General features: G+C 41.6%; 1 protein-coding gene across 1 annotated transcript in view; it reads left to right on the top strand.

Moving 5' to 3' along the window:
* The window catches only part of LOC106600499 (excitatory amino acid transporter 5), a 97451-nt gene that overhangs the window by 48840 nt on the left and 31197 nt on the right, over positions 1–17414 (top strand). Inside the window, exons 3-6 of the mRNA XM_082973097.1 lie at positions 6235–6450; positions 15572–15614; positions 16604–16838; positions 17243–17342. Coding sequence (XP_082829223.1) covers positions 6235–6450; positions 15572–15614; positions 16604–16838; positions 17243–17342 — 594 coding nt within the window. The remainder of the gene's footprint in view (positions 1–6234; positions 6451–15571; positions 15615–16603; positions 16839–17242; positions 17343–17414) is intronic.

The following is a 17414-nucleotide window of genomic DNA, read 5'->3' on the forward strand; positions in this document are numbered from 1 at the left end:
GAGTTCCAAACCTCTCTGCCAATTACAGCTAGTTTTAAGTTCACCCCTCCCCACTCAAACTACTCCCAGACAGTCCTAGCTAAATTCTTTCTTGTTTCTTTTGACCTTTTGAATTGAAAACAATCACAGTAAGGTAATCAATTGTTACCCAGAAATTATTTGATGTTGAGATAAAAACGGCTGCGTTCGACCTTTAAAAAGTGTATTTCACATGAATGTCCCAATACACTATTCAGACAAGAACAAGAGGTAGCTAACCATTTCAACAACCGTTAGCACTCTCTCTCTTTCTCTCTTTCGCTCACTCACTGTCTACAGTTTGATTTGCTAGTCTCTCTCTTTCTCTTTCTCTCTCTCTTTCTCGCTCTCTCAATTCTATTCAATTTGCTTTATTGGCATGACGTAACAATATACATGTTGCCAAAGTGTATTTAGGAGATTGAGTGATTCATTTACAATATTAACATAGTTAAAATAATAATAATCAATATTGTCAAAAGGACAATCAGTAGCAACAATAATCAAGGTAAAAAATAATCATACAATGGAGAATAACAATAACAATGGCATAGAGGACATGTGCAGGTTGGTCTGTCAGACACGGTCCCTCATCTTATTGCAGGCAGCAATGTAATGCGCTGCCAACCTACAGCTCTCTGCGTCTTCCCCGAACAGGACGGTAGCCTATTCTCATCAGATAGGTCTCTGAAACCTTGAATAAGGGTTTCAAATTTGGGGAAATTACACTTTTAGATTGTTTTATATTTTTTTACATTTTGTCAGGAAATGCAGCTGTGTCTCTGGTCCTGCTGTGGTGCAGTGGTTGCACAGCCTTTCCTCTACAGGGAGCCATGTTTCCTGTGTCTACCGTTCTCAATAGCAAGAATGTGCTCACTGAGTCTGTACTTTGTACAGGTTTTGAACAGTAACCGTGGTCAAATAGTTTGCCATGGTTTACTGTTGATGTGGTGCCAGATAGCAATGCATTTTGCTTTGTACTTGTGTTTCCCAATAGGTAATGTAGTTTTGTTTTGACTGTGTTGTAATTTGGTTTATTCTGATTGATTGGATGTTCTGGTCCTGAGGCTTTAGTGTGTTAGTAGAACAGGTCTGTGAACTCAACCCCAGGATCAGCTCGATTAGGGGACTTTTTTCTTTGCCCAGTGTTTGGCATCGCAGAGCTTGGTAATGATATGAGAGGGGATCACTGTATTTTAGATATTTCCAAAACTTAATTGTTATTTTTTTAGTTTTTATTATTAGTGGATATTGGCCAAATTCTGCACTGCATGCATTGTTTGTATATTTCCTCTGGAGATGTAGGAGAATATTACAGGGTTTCGATGGGGTTTGTCCCACTGGGTGAAATCTTGTTTTGCAAGTGGACTCCACACCTTGCTGCCATAAAGTGCAATTGGTTCAATGACACATTCAATTAGTTTAAGGTATTTCAATTTGAATTAGTTTTTTAATGTCGTAGAATGACCTGCGAGCTTTCTCTCTCAGTTCATTCACTGCCTCATTTAGGTGTCCAGTTGAGCTTCTATTTAAACCTAAGTAATTGTGGTGATATATTTTGTACCAATTGATACCTCTGGTCGAAGTCCCTGAGACCTGGATCTTCTCTGGAAAATCATTCTTTTTGGGGTTTACTGCCAAGGCCCAGGTTTGGCAGGACCACTCTAGCAGGTCCAGGTTCTGCTGTAGGCCATGTGCTGTGGGTAACAGCAGGCACAGGTCATCTGTGAAGAGCAGGCATTTAACATTTGAATTGTGGAGACTAACACCAGGGGCTGAACATTTTCCTAGAATAGCAGCCAATTCGTTGATGTAAATATTGAGGAGCGAGCGCCTCAGATCCCACCCCTGGTTAAAGAATTTGGTTATTTTCTTGCCAATTTTGATGCTGCATGTATTGCCAGTATTGCCATTGATTGAATTATGTCATATGTTTTACCAACCTACAACACTTTTAATAACTTTGTAGAACAGTCCTGTATGCCAAATAGAATCCAATGCTTTATGGAAGTCGACAAAGTAAGCATAAATTTGGTGGACATGTTTATCTATCAGGTCGTGTAGGGTGTAAATATGATCGGTCGTGCGATGCTTTGGTATAAATACAATTTGGCTTTTACTCAAGACATTGTGCTTTCCCCAGGTTACTGTTCACACAAATGCCTCTGTAAATGTTAGGGTCAAATTTGTCTCCATTCTTAAAGATTGGGGTTATGAGTACTTGATTACAGATGTCAGGGGAATAACCTACACTCAGGATCAAATGAAACAGTTTTAGCCAATTAAAATGTTGCACTAGTGAATTTGAGCATCTCATTTAGGATACCATCAGGTCCGCATGCTTTTTCAATTTGAGGGCCTGAAGTTTCTAATATAGCTCCTGGTCAGTAATTGGGGAGTCCAATGGATTTTGATTGTTATTATAGCGTTTTCTAATCCATTCAACTTCTCATGAATTTGACGTTGTTCTTTCTGCGTTTGCATCAATTTGAGCTGTGTTGTAGAGTGTTTCAAAATGGGTTGTCCTTAAGCCACCATTTTGTATCGCTAATTCCTCTTGTTTTTCCCCCCAATTTTGACAGAAGTTGTTTGTGTTTATGGACTAGAGTCAGCTGCTTGCTGTTGTGCTGTGCTTTTTTGGTTCTGATTGTACGCTTATAGAGTTTTAAAAGTCTCATAGTAATAAAGGTGAAATTCACCATTATTTGGCACTTTGTGCTTTTGGTTTGATAGTGTTCCAATTTTTTTCCTGATAATTTTACAATCTGTATCAAACCTATTTCAGTTTTTTTCCTGATAATTTTACAGTCTGTATCAAACATATTTCAATTGTGCTTCATTTGCAGTTTGCCTGATAATATTGTTTATATGATTTACTACTAGATTGAAGCCTTCTTTACTATGAGTGTATGTGGTATCTAGAAAGTTATTGTGTTTGGATTTTTTGGTTACTGGTTGCCTTCTGGTATTCTTCTGTGCTGTTTTGGGCCCATCTGTATGAATTTCTGAAGTTGTACAGCTTGCTGGGCTGTGAATGTGTGGTTGTTTCCAAGTCTGTACTTTTGAGGAACAAGGTAATTTGGCTGTGGTCAGACGGAGGTGTTAGTGGCTTGATGGTGAATGAGCTGAGAGAGAATGGGTCAATGTCTGTAATCATATAGTCTACTGTGCTGTGGCCAAGAGGTGAGTAATAGGTGAATCTCCCCAAAGAATCCCCCCGTAACCTACCACTAACAAAGTTCAGACTCAGGCTTTGACAGAGCTGCAACAAATCCCTTCCATTTTGTTGATGGTGCTGTCACTGTTGTTTCTATGGGGCAGATTAAGACAGAAACAGTATGGCCTGTAATAAAGCTGTCCCCTCGTGTGGTCATTAGGTCAGATAGTGTGCCTGTGAGCGCATGTGTGTCCCCACAGATCAGCACATATCCCTGGGCCTGGAAATGGCACTTCTCCTCAATATTATCTCCCCCGAGTAATATGGGATTCTGAGGGGGGAGGGGGGAATATATATTGCACAAAGTAACACATCTTTTTCTGTCAGTACAAGTTACTTTTTCAGTTTAACCATATGTCATATTTACCAATTTTGAGAGGATCAATTAGATTTTGTAGTTTGGGTTTGTGCCAAATGATCAATACTCCAGAGTCTCTACCTCTATTGACAGATCTGTGTTTCTGTGATGGCACAATTACCTCTCTGTAGCCTGTGGGACAGTGAGTGACAATGTTTGCCTTACACCATGTCTCCTGCAGAATGATGACATCAACATCTTTCAGATGACATCAACATCTTTTCAGTGGTAAACTCTTCAGTCCAAAGGTTGACAAGTTTAGGCCCTGAATGTTTCACATGCTAACTGATAGTGATTTCACGTTGCAAATTAAGAAAGAATAGTGCAGTAAAAAATACAGTAACTACTAAGTTGTTAGGAATGAGATAAACAATGGATAACAGCAAACGTGTTCTCTTTTTTCCTTCTTTCTATTCATTGAACAAGTAAACTCTTAGTACAGCAGTGTATGCGTGTGCGTTGAGTGGAGTTTAGTGCAGATATACTGGAGGAGCTGTTTAATCTCACTGTTACGATCGTCAAAAGGAGTGGACCAAAACGCAGCGTGTTGAGTGCTCATATTTATTACTACAATGAAGCACCTAAACAAAGAAACAAAAAATGAAAGCAAACAGTTCAGTCAGGCAACAGACAACTAAACGGAAAACAACTACCCACAAAAACCCAGGTGGGAAAAGGCTGCCTAAGTGTGGCTCCCAATCAGAGACAATGCTAGACAGCTGCCTCTGATTGGAAACCATACCAGGCCAAAACATAGAAATAAAACACATAGAATGCCCACCCCATATCACACCCTGACCTAACTAAACAGAGAAAAACGGCGCTCTCAGGTCAGGGCGTGACACTCACTCAATCCTACAGAGTTCTCCTTTCCTCTGAGGGCCTCAGCATAGCTGCGCTGGTCCTGCTGTTGGGCCCCTGGTGTGGGGTAGTAGGCTGGGCCCGGTCCAGTCTGGCTGTGCCGATGGAAGTGGTGATGCTCTGGTGGTGGGTAGGGCCTGTGGGGTGCGCTGGGTCTGGTGTGGAATTGAGGGGGCTTGGGGCTCCTTGGTGGTCTGGTATGGGGTCTCTGGGTGGTCCTCTGTCCAGTAAGACGTGGGGTGTTTGTCTACCAAGTGCCCCCTAACCATTCTGTTTCTCTCTGTTGTCGTGTCTTTGGCTATGCCGGATTAAGTGATATGACATGCTAACTTATAAAAGGATTTTTCTGTAATTAATATTACCTGATTAAGCTAATCATGTAAATGTAATTAACTAGAAAGTCGGGGCACCACGGAAGAACGTTTATAGAGCTGTTATCTTCTGAATAAACTCTTAAAATACTTAGTAATATTTTACATCGATAGCAGTCAATATTAACCCTTATCTTATTTTCAGTCTCATAATGAAAGTTGTAAATTCTTGGCTATCTTCATGAACCCTGGCTAACAAGTTGAATCAGCAATACAAAATTGGGTTTAATTATTTATTTACTAAATACCTAACTAATCACACAGAATTACAAATACACAGAATACAATGATGTCATACAGAATTCACCCCTGGTGAACGGAACCTGTATGAAAGCTGGTTACACAAAGGAAAGGGGGTTGGGCTTGAATGAAAGAGCGGGAAGATTTAGGAACACAGAAACAGCAGCTATGCTATCGTAAATACATTATCTTATGCATTCTAAATTACCGCCCATTTGGAAAAGGAAAATGCAATAAATATTTACTCTGAGCTGCGCTTCGGTAGATTGGTCGTAGATGCTGGCCGGGTTGGCCAACAGACCTTCCTGTCCTCGCAAGAATGTCTCTGGTGGTAAATTGGATACGTGGTGGTATCTTCGTCTGTCTGTTAGACTGGATCCGTCGTCCGTCCTTTCCTAGCCCCCGTCTACAGTGGCCGCTCCTAACTCAACGGCTAGGAAGTATCACTTCTGTAGTGAATAAGCTCAAAGTTCATACCATTCGCCACCAAAGCTCACGCCGAGGTTGGCTTAGTTCTGTACTTGACATGTGTGTCCTTCTAACGTAGAGGCTGCAGACCTCACGTGCTGGAACAACCTGGTTATCTATTCGTCAAAGGCTTATATAGTGGAGAGGGGGAGGGAGGTGTTTCATCGTTTATAACCCCTGTCTCTTCACAGGGTTGGGCCACTGATCAAGCAGGGCACTTTCCTTATGAAAACCCAATTCTCTCATTTGGAAGCTAAAATTACATTTAATCTCCTAACAAACAATTTCAATATCAAACATTTCAATTGCATAACAATTACATGTGACTCTGATAACTAGAGGGTGGATACTTTCCCAGGTACAGTTTATGTCGTCCTGTCATCAGTCATAATGTCTCAGATGACAACTGAAATGAAATCCAAACTCATTACGTTCCAAAGCATATTTCCAACTGGTTTTATTACCAAAATATGGTTCCTTTTCCCCATTTGTTTGATGTTCCCAGACTCTCTATATTTAACACAGGCTATTCAAGTCCTTCAGTAGGGTCAGAGAGGGGAAGGGAGAAAGGTATTTATGGGGGGGGGGTCATAAACCTTACCCACAGGCCAACGTCATGACACTGTCTTCTCTCTCTGTGATGATCTGCCTGGCTCTTTCACTTCCTAACCATTATTTTTCTCTTCTCTCTCTCTCTCCAGTTTGATGTCAGGGCTAGCAGCCTTGGATGCCAAGTGTTCCAGCCGCCTGGGCATCATGACAGTCTCCTACTACCTGTGGACCACCTTTGTGGCGGTGGTGGTGGGCATCCTCATGGTTACCATTATCCACCCAGGGGGCGCCGCCCAGAAGGAGGACAACGAGGACAGCGGCAAGCCAATCATGAGCTCCGCTGATGCCCTGCTTGATTTGATTCGGTAAGAGACAGGAAGAAGATCATTACATTGACCTTTGACCTTTGTTGTTGCGTGTCCTACTGAATTGAATCATTCTAAAATCAGCCTACAGCGAAGGTTCAATTGTTCAAGGATTCCAATGTTGAGGGGTTTTATTTGTCACGTTTACAATAAACATTTGTTTCCCCAGTGCAAAACATATTCTAGACAGGAATATTGCTATTACTTTGTTAGTTCCTCTTCAAGCCTCTGTACTCTGTGACTGTTGACATGCTAAAGGTTTTGCTGTTCAATAAATCAAATGTATTTACATAGTGACTTTTATAAAAGCAACATTTCATAGAAGGGTTTTACACAGTAACCTGGCAACTGCAGATTCCCAAGACCCTCTAGACCTCACTCAGTAAGATACCTCCCCTTCATCAGAATTTGTTTGAGGCAGGCTTTAGAAAAATGATTTGATATGATAAATGACAAATGATAAAACCAGTAAGACATGCGTGTGTCCATGAGTGTGTGCGTGCATGTGTGCATATGTGTGTGTGCGTTCCGTGTGGAGATTGTACAGTGGGGAAAAAAGTATTTGATCCCCTGCTGATTTTGTTCGTTTGCCCACTTACAAAGAAATGATCAGTCTATAATTTTAATGGTAGGTTTATTTGAACAGTGAGAGACAGAATAACAACAAAAAAATCCAGAAAAACGCATGTCAAAAATGTTATACAATTATTTGCATTTTAATGGGGGAAATAAGTATTTGACTCCTCTGCAAAACATGACTTAGTACTTCGTGGCAAAATCCTTGTTGGCAATCACAGAGGTCAGACGTTTCTTGTAGTTGGCCACCAGGTTTGCACACATCTCAGGAGGGATTTTGTTCCACTCCTCCTTGCAGATCTTCTCCAAGTCATTAAGGTTTCGAGGCTGACGTTTGGCAACTCGAACCTTCAGCTCCCTCCACAGATTTTCTATGGGATTAAGGTCTGGAGACTGGCTAGGCCACTCCAGGACCTTAATGTGCTTCTTCTTGAGCCACTCCTTTGTTGCCTTGGCCGTGTGTTTTGGGTCATTGTCATGCTGGAATACCCATCCACCACCCATTTTCAATGCCCTGGCTGAGGGAAGGAGGTTCTCACCCAAGATTTGACGGTACATGGCCCCGTCCATCGTCCCTTTGATGCAGTGAAGTTGTCCTGTCCCCTTAGCAGAAAAACACCCCCAAAGCATAATGTTTCCACCTCCATGTTTGACGGTGGGGATGGTATTCTTGGGGTCATAGGCAGCATTCCTACTCCTCCAAACACAGCGAGTTGAGTTGATGCCAAAGAGCTCCATTTTGGTCTCATCTGACCACAACACTTTCCCCCAGTTGTCCTCTGAATCATTCAGATGTTCATTGGCAAACTTCAGATGGGCATGTATATGTGTTTTCTTGAGCAGGGGGACCTTGCGGGCGCTGCAGGATTTCAGTCCTTCACGGCGTAGTGTGCTACCAATTGTTTTCTTGGTGACTATGGTCCCAGCTGCCTTGAGATCATTGACAAGATCCTCCCGTGTAGTTTTGGGCTGATTCCTCACCGTTCTCATGATCATTGCAACTCCACGAGGTGAGATCTTGCATGGAGCCCCAGGCCGAGGGAGATTGACAGTTCTTTTGTGTTTCTTCCATTTGCGAATAATCGCACCAACTGTTGTCACCTTCTCACCAAGCTGCTTGGCGATGGACTTGTAGCCCATTTCAGCCTTGTGTAGGTCTACAATCTTGTCCCTGACATCCTTGGAGAGCTCTTAGGTCTTGGCCAGGGTGGAGAGTTTGGAATCTGATTGATTGATTGCTTCTGTGGACAGGTGTCTTTTATACAGGTAACAAGCTGAGATTAGGAGCACTCCCTTTAAGAGTGTGCTCCTAATCTCAGATCTCATTACCTGTATAAAAGACACCTGGGAGCCAGAAATCTTTCTGATTGAGAGGGGGTCAAATACTTATTTCCCTCATTAAAATGCAAATCAATTTATAACATTTTTGACATGCGTTTTTCTGGATATTTTTGTTGTTATTCTGTCTCTCACTGTTCAAATAAACCTACCATTAAAATTATAGGCTGATCCTTTCTTTATCAGTGGGCAAACGTACAAAATCGGCAGGGGATCAAATACTTTTTTCCCCCACTATAGCAGACAGCAAAGGGGCTTCCAGCTCTTAGCTTCACCTCATCAGTTAACAACAACAATCCTCAGCAGAGCCTTGGAATATAATTACCATTGGTTGCATCCAAAATGGCAACCTATGAATAGGGTGCCATTTTAGCAAATATCCATGGCCCTCAACATGCCTTATGCACTCCAAGATCTTAAGCACAAGAAATGTATAAGATATAGCGCTAACTGGATTCGTAACATATCATCCACATTTTTTTATAAAAAATTTAAGGACGTAACAAATATTTCTAAATGGATGACGCTATTACACAATTTGATGACGTAGTGCACAGAAAATGGGGACCACTTTTGGCTCGTGAACACCACTTTCAAAACTACTGGCTGAAATTATGCAAAAGTTCGAGAGTGCATCTTTGATGCTTTATTAAAAATCATTAAAAAAACAGCATTTTTATTCTCTTTGTTTGTTCTCTTTCCATCCAATGCCACCGTGTCAAAGCTCCAGCTAATGGATCATTATTGTGTCCTACATACAGTTGAAGTCAGAAGTTTACACACTTAGGTTGGAGTCATTAAAACTCGTTTTTCAACCACTTCGCAAATTTCTTGTTAATAAACTATAGCTTTGGTAAGTCGGTTAGGACATCTACTTGGCACATGACACAAGTCATTTTTCCAACAATTGTTTACAGATAGATTATTTCACTTATAATTCACTGTATCACAATTCCAGTGGGTCATCTGTACAAACAATAGTATGCAAGTATAAACACCATGGGACCACGCAGCCGTCATACTGCTCAGGAAGAAGACGTGTTCTGTCACCTAGAGATGAACGTACTTTGGTGCGAAAAGTGCAAATAAATCCCAGAACAACAGCAAAGGACCCTGTGAAGATGCTGGAGGAAACAGGTACAAAAGTATCTATATTCACAGTAAAATGAGTCTTATATCGCCATAACTGCAAAAATCACTAAAGCCTCCCTCACTAGCTTTAAGCACCAGCTGTCAGAGCAGCTCACTGATCACTGCACCTGTACATAGCCCATCTGTAAATAGCCCATCCAATCTACCTCATCCCCATACTGTATTTATTTATTTATCTTGCTCCTTTGCACCCCAATATCTCTTCTTGAACATTCATCTTCTACACATTCTACCATTCCAGTGTTTAATTGCTATATTGTAATTACTTTGCCACCATGGCCTATTTATTGCCTTACCTCCCTTATCCTACCTCATTTGCACATTCTGTATATAGACATTTCTACTGTATTATTGATTGTATGTTTGTATATTCCATGTGTAATTCTGTGTTGTTGTATGTGTTGAACTGCTTTGCTTTATCTTGGCCAGGTCGCAGTTGCAAATGAGAACATGTTCTCAACTAGCCTACCTGGTTAAATAAAGGTGAAATAAAAAAATGTAATAAAAAATAACCTGAAAGGCCGCTCAGCAAGGAAGAAGCCACTGCTCCAAAACCACCATAAAAAAAAGCCAGACTACGGTTTGCAACTGCACATGGGGACAAAGATTGTACTTCTTGGAGAAATGTCCTCTGGTCTGATGAAACAAAAATAGAACTGTTTGGCCATAATGACCATCGTTATGTTTGGAGGAAAAAGGGGGAGGCTTGCAAGCCGAAGAACACCATCCCAACCGTGAAGCACGGGGGTGGCAGCATCATGTTGTGGGGGTGCTTTGCTGCAAGAGGGACGTGGTTCACTTCACAAAATAGATGGCATCATGAAGAAGAAAATTATGTGGATATATTGAAGCAACATCTCAAGACATCAGTCAGGAAGTTAAAGCTTGGTCGCAAATGGGTCTTCCAAATGGACAATGACCCCAAGCATACTTCCAAAGTTGTGGCAAAATGGCTTAAGGACAACAAAGTCAAGGTATTGGAGTGGCCATCACAAAGCCCTGACCTCAATCCTATAGAAAATGTGTGGGCAGAACTGAAAATGCGGGTGCGAGCAAGGAGGCCTACAAACCTGACAAAGTTACACCAGCTCTGTCAGGAGGAATAGGCCAAAATTCACCCAACTTATTGTGAGAAGCTTGTGGAAGGCTACCTGAAACGTTTGACCCAAGTTACATAATTTAAAGGCAAAGCTACCAAATACTAATTGAGTGTATGAAAACTTCTGACCCACTGGGAATGTGATGAAAGAAATAAAAGCTGAAATAAATCATTTTCTCTACTATTATTCTGACATTTCACATTCTTAAAATAAAGTGGTGATCCTAACTGACCTAAGACATGGAATTTTTACTAGGATTAAATGTCAGGAATTGTGAAATACTGAATTTAAATGTATTTGGCTAAGGTGTATGTAAACTTCCAACTTCAACTGTATGACCACCTCTGTCGCCTCAGTTCAACCCAGTCATGTGTATAGAAAACATATAATGTCTCTGGTTCAACCTCTGTTCACCATCACTGCAGAGAGGATAAATCATTTGGTACTGTAGCTTCCCAAGACAACATTTGATCCAGACCTGTCCTTTTCACATTTCTCCGGTGAGAGTTTTGAACTGTTTAATTCAACTGTGCCAGAGATATAAGGCCCTGATATATTTGGAAAATGTTAAGCTATGAACTGCTTAATTGACAATATAACTGCTCTTTTAAAGCTAAGATTCGCGATAGGCAAAACTGCGCCACTGGCTGCCCCCAGGTGGGTTTGTTACTGTTTTTGTTCTGAGGAAATTTGCATCCAGCATCGTGGTATAAAAAAAATGTGGTACATACTCTGATCTACTGTGCATGCAAATCTCCAGCGCTTGGTTGTCTCTCACCCAGCCACCCTGGTGGTTAACCATGTGTGCAGTGTCATGTGCCGTCTCAGCCTCACAGAGTGTGTGTGTGTGCGTGCATGTGTGTTTCAGTGACACGAACACAAACAGGATGCAAAGCCTAATGCCTCCTCTGTCAGTGGGTCACAGCTAAGCTAATTAACCAGGTGAGGGATGGAGGGTGGGGTAAGGGTTATGGTTAGACACAGGGACACGCTAGACTGGCTCAGAGCATCACAGTGTGTATCACCATAACAGCCGGTCAGTGGGCCACTGTCACAAGCACTTAGTCACCCAGTCACAGGCCTATGGCCCTACGAAGCTCCCAGTCACAGGCCTACGGCCCTACACATCTCCCAGTCACAGGCCTATGGCCCTACACAGCTCCCAGTCACAGGCCTACGGCCCTACACAGCTCCCAGTCACAGGCCTATGGCCCTACACATCTCCCAGTCACAGGCCTATGGCCCTACACAGCTCCCAGTCACAGGCCTATGGCCCTACACAGCTCCCAGTCACAGGCCTACGGCCCTACACAGCTCCCAGTCACAGGCCTACGGCCCTACACAGCTCCCAGTCACAGGCCTACGGCCCTACACAGCTCCCAGTCACAGGCCTACGGCCCTACACAGCTCCCAGTCACAGGCCTACGGCCCTACACAGCTCCCAGTCACAGGCCTACGGCCCTACACAGCTCCCAGTCACAGGCCTATGGCCCTACACATCTCCCAGTCACAGGCCTATGGCCCTTACCTACACACAGGGACCTCTCGTAGGGAGGCTTTACTACACAGACAATTGCACTTTATTATTGCTTTATTATCGCTTAGTATTAATGATTTAAACATTTACCATATGTTATAGTAATCGTAATAAATAAAAAGACAGTAAGTTGGCATACGTGTTTGTTCACAAACGTGTATATTTTTTTGTTAGCACTGAACACCAACCTTGTCATGTGCTGTCCTGCATCAAAAATTGTAACAGGTAATCAGATTTATGATGTGAAAAAGTGTATGTTAAGCCAGACAGGGATTCTGTGGCCCTTACCTACACACAGAGTCCTCATGTGAGAAACTCTACACAGACAATGACACTTTATTACTACATTATTACTATTAAGTATAACAGATTAAGGAACAATGACTATCTTTTATTGTCATTGTGTAAGTATAGGTGGTACTCATTCAGGTGTATTTTGATTAGAGCTGAGCATGTGCATTAGCCTGTTACATGCTGTTAAACATAGGGAACTGATGCAGAGGGTAACTGCGCAATTATTGATGTTTTTTTTTCAACTTAAAATGAAAAGTGAGTGCTAAGCACTGTGACATTTTGAAAATGCGTGGGAAAATGACCTGTGTATCTATACCAGGGTTGAAGTCAATTCCATTTAAATTCTAGAAGTACACTGAAATTCCAGTTCCAATTCACTTTAATGCTTTTCAATAAGGAACATGTGGAATTGTAATTGACCCCAACCCTGGTATCTACCTAGGCAGCAGCTATGGCACATGTACGTGAGGCCAGGAGGAGGGATCCTGCCTGTCCTTGTTGTTGCTGTGTGGTTTTTTTTATCCCAGAGGACAGCTGTGCTCAGGATTTACCCTAAAGCTTTAGAGCCTCCCTCCCTCCCTGCCTTCATCTATCATGCCAGTGTATATATATGTGCTTATGTCTGTGCGCCTGTTTTTGTGCATGTTTGTGCGAGGTGCATGCGTGCGTCTGCATGTCCAAGTATGTGTGTGCTTATGGCCGTACGCTTGTGTGTGTGTGTTTAATGTGATGTGTGTATGAACGTGTGTAATGGTGCAGGTGTAATTAGTGGCATTGAGGTCAGTGTTTCGTTCTGATCCACACTGTGTTTGATTACCAGAGTGGTTTATTGGCATGCTTGACTCTCATAGAGGACCGAAATGGATGACTTAGTAATGGAATCTACTATAATTCAAATCCAATTTATTGGTCACCTACACAGTTTACAGGTGTGACCTCGTGATTAAATATACTGCACTTCAATACTCTATATCAGTATTTTTATTTTAAATAATCATTTTTGTTTTTTTTCTTAAAACCATCAATCAACAAATTAATCACATTATATTTATACAGTGAATTTTACAAATGTTTAGCGAGCATGTTGTTTATTATTGCACTGTATACATATTTTTTAAAATGTTTATTGAACCATTATTTAACTAGGCAAGTCAGTTAAGAACAAATTCTTATTTACAATGACGGCCTACCACGGCCAAACCCGAACCTGGACGATGCTGGGCCAATTGTGCGCTGCCCTATGGGACTCCCAATCACGGCCGGTTGTGATACAGCCTGGAATCGAACTGTAGTGATGCCTCTAGCACTGGCCAGATGTTTGCATTTCAAATAGCAACGCTCATCCTGAGCTCGCACCTCCAGCCCTGGGAGGGACATTCCCGCAAAGTGCAGGAGATTCCATTTGTCTCCTGGTGCCTTCCAAGGCTGAAAGTAATTAAAACTGGACTGAGTTTGTGAATGTAATTATGTGAATTAAATTGTTGTGCTTGAATTGTTTCAAGAGCTGTATATTAAGTATGTTCAGTGAGACCGGGTCAAAATTGTATGTTTGGTTGACCAGTTATCAGGCACATTCCTGTTGTCTGGTCATAACATTCAAAAGGTCAGAGTCTCCTTTGGTTTAACTGAGAACTTGTTTTGCAAGCTGCATCAAAAGACACGTGTATTTCTCATTAGTTGAGAGTCACTTACTCTGTCTTATACTGTAATGTATAATGTATTTTATGTACATAGTAATTGTTTGAGTGTCAATTAATTTGTGACTAATAAATCGTATTAGTTGATTTGAGTAAATGGATTCCTCATTTATAGAGTAACTCTTTGATTGACTGTACATTCATCATTTAGTATGTGTCACGGTTGTCGTAGGGTAAAGTGGACCAAGACGCAGCGGGGAAATGTGCACTCATCTTCTTTATTAAATGGACAAGAAGGTGAACCAAAACAAACACGTACACAACAAAAACACAACGACTAATAACAGGCCGGTAAGGCAACAAAGCTATACCAAGCACAATCTCCCACAAAATACCAACACAAACACATACACATTATAGGACCCTCAATCAGAGGCAACAAGAAAACACCTGCCTCCAATTGAGAGTCCAACCCCCAATTACCTAAACATAGAAATACAAATGACTAGACTAAACATAGAAATACATAAACATAGAACATTGCCCAAAAACCCGGAATAATAAATCAAACACCCCACTAAACACCCCGAACCACATAAAACAAATACCCCCTGCCACGTCCTGACCAAACTACAATAACAAATAACCCCTATTACTGGTCAGGACGTGACAGTAGGTCTATTGGTAAATGTTATTTACACTATACACGTAGCATTATGCATTGGTTCTAACTTTACATCTCTGGCTAAGATAGACCTAAATTAAAGCTTGGACTGTGGTTGCTATAAACAACTCATAAGTCCTATAAGCCACTTAATAATCACATAAAGCTATCTTACAACACATGTAATTACAGTACCAAGTGGTGACGTGCAGATTCTCAAGCAGGCTAGACCCTTCGGTATACAGTACCTGTCAAAAGTTTGGACACACCTACTCATTCACAGGGTTTTTCTTTATTTTTTACTAGTTTCCACCTAGTAGAACAATAATGAAGACAACAAAACTATGAAATAACACATTTGGAATCATGTAGAAACCAAAAAAGTGTTAAACAAATCAAAATACATTTTAGATTTTAGATTCTTCAAAGTAGCCACCCTTTTCCTTGATGAACGCTTTAGACATTCTTGGCATTGCTACTACTATGCGTTCTACTGAAAATGCTATTACTGTACACATTGTGTAAATCGTTTCTGGTTATCCACAAGATGATGTGAAAGAGACAAGTGGTGTACCAAAAAAGGTTATAAATAAAGTGTAAAGCTTTTGGATGCGGTCAAATTCTCTGACTCCTCATTTGGAACATTCTGTGCTTCCATGTTTGTTATTGGAAAGTCTAGTCACATAACAGATTTGAACTTTGCATTAAAAAGTTTGATTGAAAAATTGTGAATCATGCTTTTTCATTTATTTCAACAATTTAATTTCTGAAACCTGTCAGCCGGCTACAGAGTTTAACACTTTTCTATATTCTTCCCTTCCAGAAACATGTTCCCAGCAAACTTGGTCCAAGCAACTTTCCAACAGGTGAGCAGTATGACATTATCATACTGTATATAGTAGAAATGTAGGCGTTTCCATTTTAGTTTCCTAAAGAGTTTTAGGAGGAGTGCCAAAGCATGAAATGCCGATGATATGAGATTATTTAAATGGAAGTCTGTGTGTTTGAAATACAAATTCACCAAATTATGGGTGACCGTTGACCGGATTGCATTCAGTACAGTATATTTAACTAATTCCGACTCTTTTTCACACACGTACCATCATCATGCTTAGCTTGTATATCTAGCTACACATAACATGTTAGATACTTCAATATGACATTAATGTATATACTGTATATATACTGTATATACACTGAGTGTACAAAACATTATGAACGATCTTTCCATGACATAGACTGACCAGGTGAATTTAGGTGAAAGCTATGATCCCTTATTGATGACACTTGTTAAATCCACTTCAATTAGTGTAGATGAAGGGGAGGAGACGGGTTAAAGAAGGATTTTTAAGCCTTGAGACAATTGAGGCATTGATTGTTTATGTGTACCATTCAGAGGGTGAATGGGCAAGACGAAAGTTTTAAGTAAGTGCCTTTGAAAAGGGTACGGTAGTAGGTGCCAGGCGCACTTTTTTGTGTCAAGAACTGCAACGCTGGTGGGTTTTTCACGCTCAGCAGTTTCCCGTATGTTTCAAGAATGGTCCATCACCCAAGGACATCCAGCCAACTTGACACATCTGTGAGAAGCATTGAAGTCAACATGGGCCAGCATCCCTGTGGAACGTTTTCGACACCTTGTAGAGTCCATGCCCCAATGAATTGAGGCTGTTCTGATATTTGGAAGGTGTTTTGTACACTCAGTATATATCTGGTCTTGTTAATTTAGTAACGTACCAGGAGTATTCTCATAATGAAGCCCCCCCCTGCCCAAAGTGGCAGCTGCCCTGACAGAGCTTTATACAGTATATGTTGAATACTTTAATATGATATTCATGTATACATCTGGTCTTATTAGTACCGTACCAGGAGTATCCCCATCATGAAGGCCCCCCCACCCACGGTGGCAGCCTCCCTGATGGAGAGCACCACCCGGAGGGTCTATATCTACGGTGTCCAGGACGACAACGGCATCGACATACAGAACTTCTCCCTAGACTTGACACCTCCGCCAGACATCCAGATGCGCACACTGCCCGGGACCAGCGATGGCATGAACGTCCTGGGGATTGTCATCTTTTCCGCCACCATGGGTGAGTGACGTCATCACTGACCTCTAACCCTAACCCCCCTGTGATGTCATTATGGGTGAGGGACAGTTCCACTAACAAATGCACAAACCGACGTGCATGCATGCATGCACACACACAAACACACAGACACACACCCACACACAAACCCCCTAAGGCACACTGCCTTGTAGTGTCATTATGTTTGAGTGACATCATCGACACTATCACACTATCACTACTACTATCACTGCCCTTCATCTAGTTAAACTTCACTTCACTTTACACTTTAGTTCTCTCCTCAATGTTTATCAATTCCCTATAGTTAAAGCACAAACTATTAGCAAATCAATCAGGCCCACGGTATGGTGTCCATGTTGTCTCAGTCTAACACCATGTGTTGTTGTTGTTGTTGGTGGTCTCTCCAGGTATCATGCTGGGAAGAATGGGGCCTAATGGCAGCGCCTTGGTCAACTTCTGTCAGAGTCTGAACGAGGCTGTCCTAAAGATTGTCGCCATAGTGATCTGGTAAGAGCTAGAGGCCCTTCACAAAAAACAAGGAACTGAGTTGGGGTCTCAACTTACTGTTGAGAGTTAGAA

Source organism: Salmo salar, chromosome 03 (assembly GCF_965601325.2).
Source record: "Salmo salar chromosome 03, fSalSal1, whole genome shotgun sequence".
Taxonomy (NCBI): domain Eukaryota; kingdom Metazoa; phylum Chordata; class Actinopteri; order Salmoniformes; family Salmonidae; genus Salmo; species Salmo salar.